This window comes from Echinops telfairi, unplaced genomic scaffold (genome assembly GCF_000313985.2).
Source record: "Echinops telfairi isolate 266 unplaced genomic scaffold, ASM31398v2 ScPeMD7_7457;HRSCAF=8495, whole genome shotgun sequence".
NCBI lineage: Eukaryota > Metazoa > Chordata > Mammalia > Afrosoricida > Tenrecidae > Echinops > Echinops telfairi.
Window position 1 is genome coordinate 44,018,768 of NW_022111357.1, and position 1,713 is coordinate 44,020,480.

The 1,713-nt window shown below is 63.9% G+C and overlaps 1 protein-coding gene across 1 annotated transcript in view; it reads right to left on the reverse strand.

Annotated features, from left to right (window-relative positions):
• VWA1 (von Willebrand factor A domain containing 1) overlaps positions 1-1,713 on the reverse strand; it is a 19,086-nt gene that overhangs the window by 8,941 nt on the left and 8,432 nt on the right. Inside the window, exon 3 of the mRNA XM_045299233.1 lies at positions 531-1,182. Within this exon, the coding sequence (XP_045155168.1) occupies positions 531-1,182 (652 nt within the window). The remainder of the gene's footprint in view (positions 1-530; positions 1,183-1,713) is intronic.

Here is a 1,713-nt window from a genome sequence, read left to right on the forward strand (position 1 = left end):
CCATAACCCTTCTCCCCTACATCCTCTCCAACCCAGAGAGCCAGTGGGGGTGGCCCTCAGCCCCTTACCCATGGCCCCCACCTCCTCCAGAGTGGGCCCAGTCAGCTTTAAGTCCAAGCCTGTCAGCATGCTGCCAGGCTTAGCCCCCTCAGTGGCTCCCCTCCTCAGGAAAGGAGCCATGCTCTGTGACAAGGACGCCGGGCTTTTCCTGGTTCCTCTGTCCAGACATAGGGCTCGGGTGAGCCCATCACCCCACGCACATCCGTCACCCCTGCACATCCGCTTAGTTCCCGGCTTTGAGCAAGCCTTCTCTTCCTGCCAGGCACACCCACTAGACGCAGCCCACAGCTCCCCCCGCCCCCCTGCAGAGCCCTGGCCTTGGGTTGGGGTCCGTGGACAAGGAGCACCTGAAGGGGTTACTCAGCCTGCCCCTCCATCCCGAACAGCCCAGGAACACCCAGCGGCAGCTCTGCCTTGGACAGAAAAGCCTCCAGCCACTCCCCTGTAGCCTTGGGGTGACCACGTCCCACAGCGGGGGCTCCAGGTCCTCTTGTAGTCTTGCCCCGTCTCTCCTGCTGGGACTCCCAGTCGGAACTCCCCAGAGCTCCTTTTCCTCCCACCTACCCAGAATGGAGTCCCGCAGCGTCTGGGCAATAATGGACATGTCATCTACATCCACCACATGCAGGTGCTTCTCGGGAGGGGCTGAGGCGGCGGCCGACAGCTCCAGGCGGTTGCCTCGGCCGGTGCTGATGATGAAGACGGTAACACCCAGGTCCTTGAGCTCCTGCATGGGGGGTCCCACGGGGTCGCTGGAGCCGCCATCTGTCACCCACACCAGCACTTTGGGCACCCCTGGCCGGGCACCGGCCTCCGTGTCAAACAGTTGCTTCTTGGCGTAGGCCAGTGCCCGACCAGTGTTGGTGTCACCCATGCGTTGGGCTGCAGCCCGGATGGCATCCTGGACCACCGCACCGGAGCTGTGCTGGCCGAAGGGGAACTCAGCGTATGGCTGGCTGCCCACGTGCACCAGGCTGGCACGCAGGGCTCCAGGGCCCAGGGGCAGAGGGGCTGCCAGCTGCCCCAGGAACTCCCGAACTCGAGAAAACTCGTAGTGAGACACGCTGGCTGAGCTGTCCAGCAGGAAGAGCAGGTCCCCTTGAGGGGCTGATGCGGGGAGGCCTGGAGAAGAGAGAAGGGATCAGCTCTGGCCACAGGGCCCCAGACCGTCCTGCTGAGCCCCTGGTCTGGTCTGTTCCACCCTGAAGGCCTTGGGAAGGGAGATCTGAGCCAAAGCAGGAGACCTGGTCCCCAGTGTCATTGGGGCAGCAGCAGCAGCAGCAGCAGCAGGGGCACTTTCTAGGCTATGTCCCATATGTACAAGGAGAGGCCCACACCCTCCCTTCCCCCACTGGCCCATAAGTCCTGGGTCGCCATTCTCTCTGCTGTCCTGCAGGGGTCTCAAGGCTGGGCTCAGGTCAACCTTGACAGGAAGCAGCCCGTCAGGGGGCCAGAGCATTGGCCCCAGCCCTTCTTCCCCTCCCAGCCCAGGAGGCCAGGCAGGGCTCAGTGACTGCTTTTACAGATGATGTCACCCCTCTATGGGCCTCCATCCTCCTCGCCATCTGGACCCGGGAATCAGTACACCTGCAGCAGCCGTCCCAGTGCCCCAACACCCCCTCTCGGGCTTCCCACCCGTCCCCAGCCCTGCCA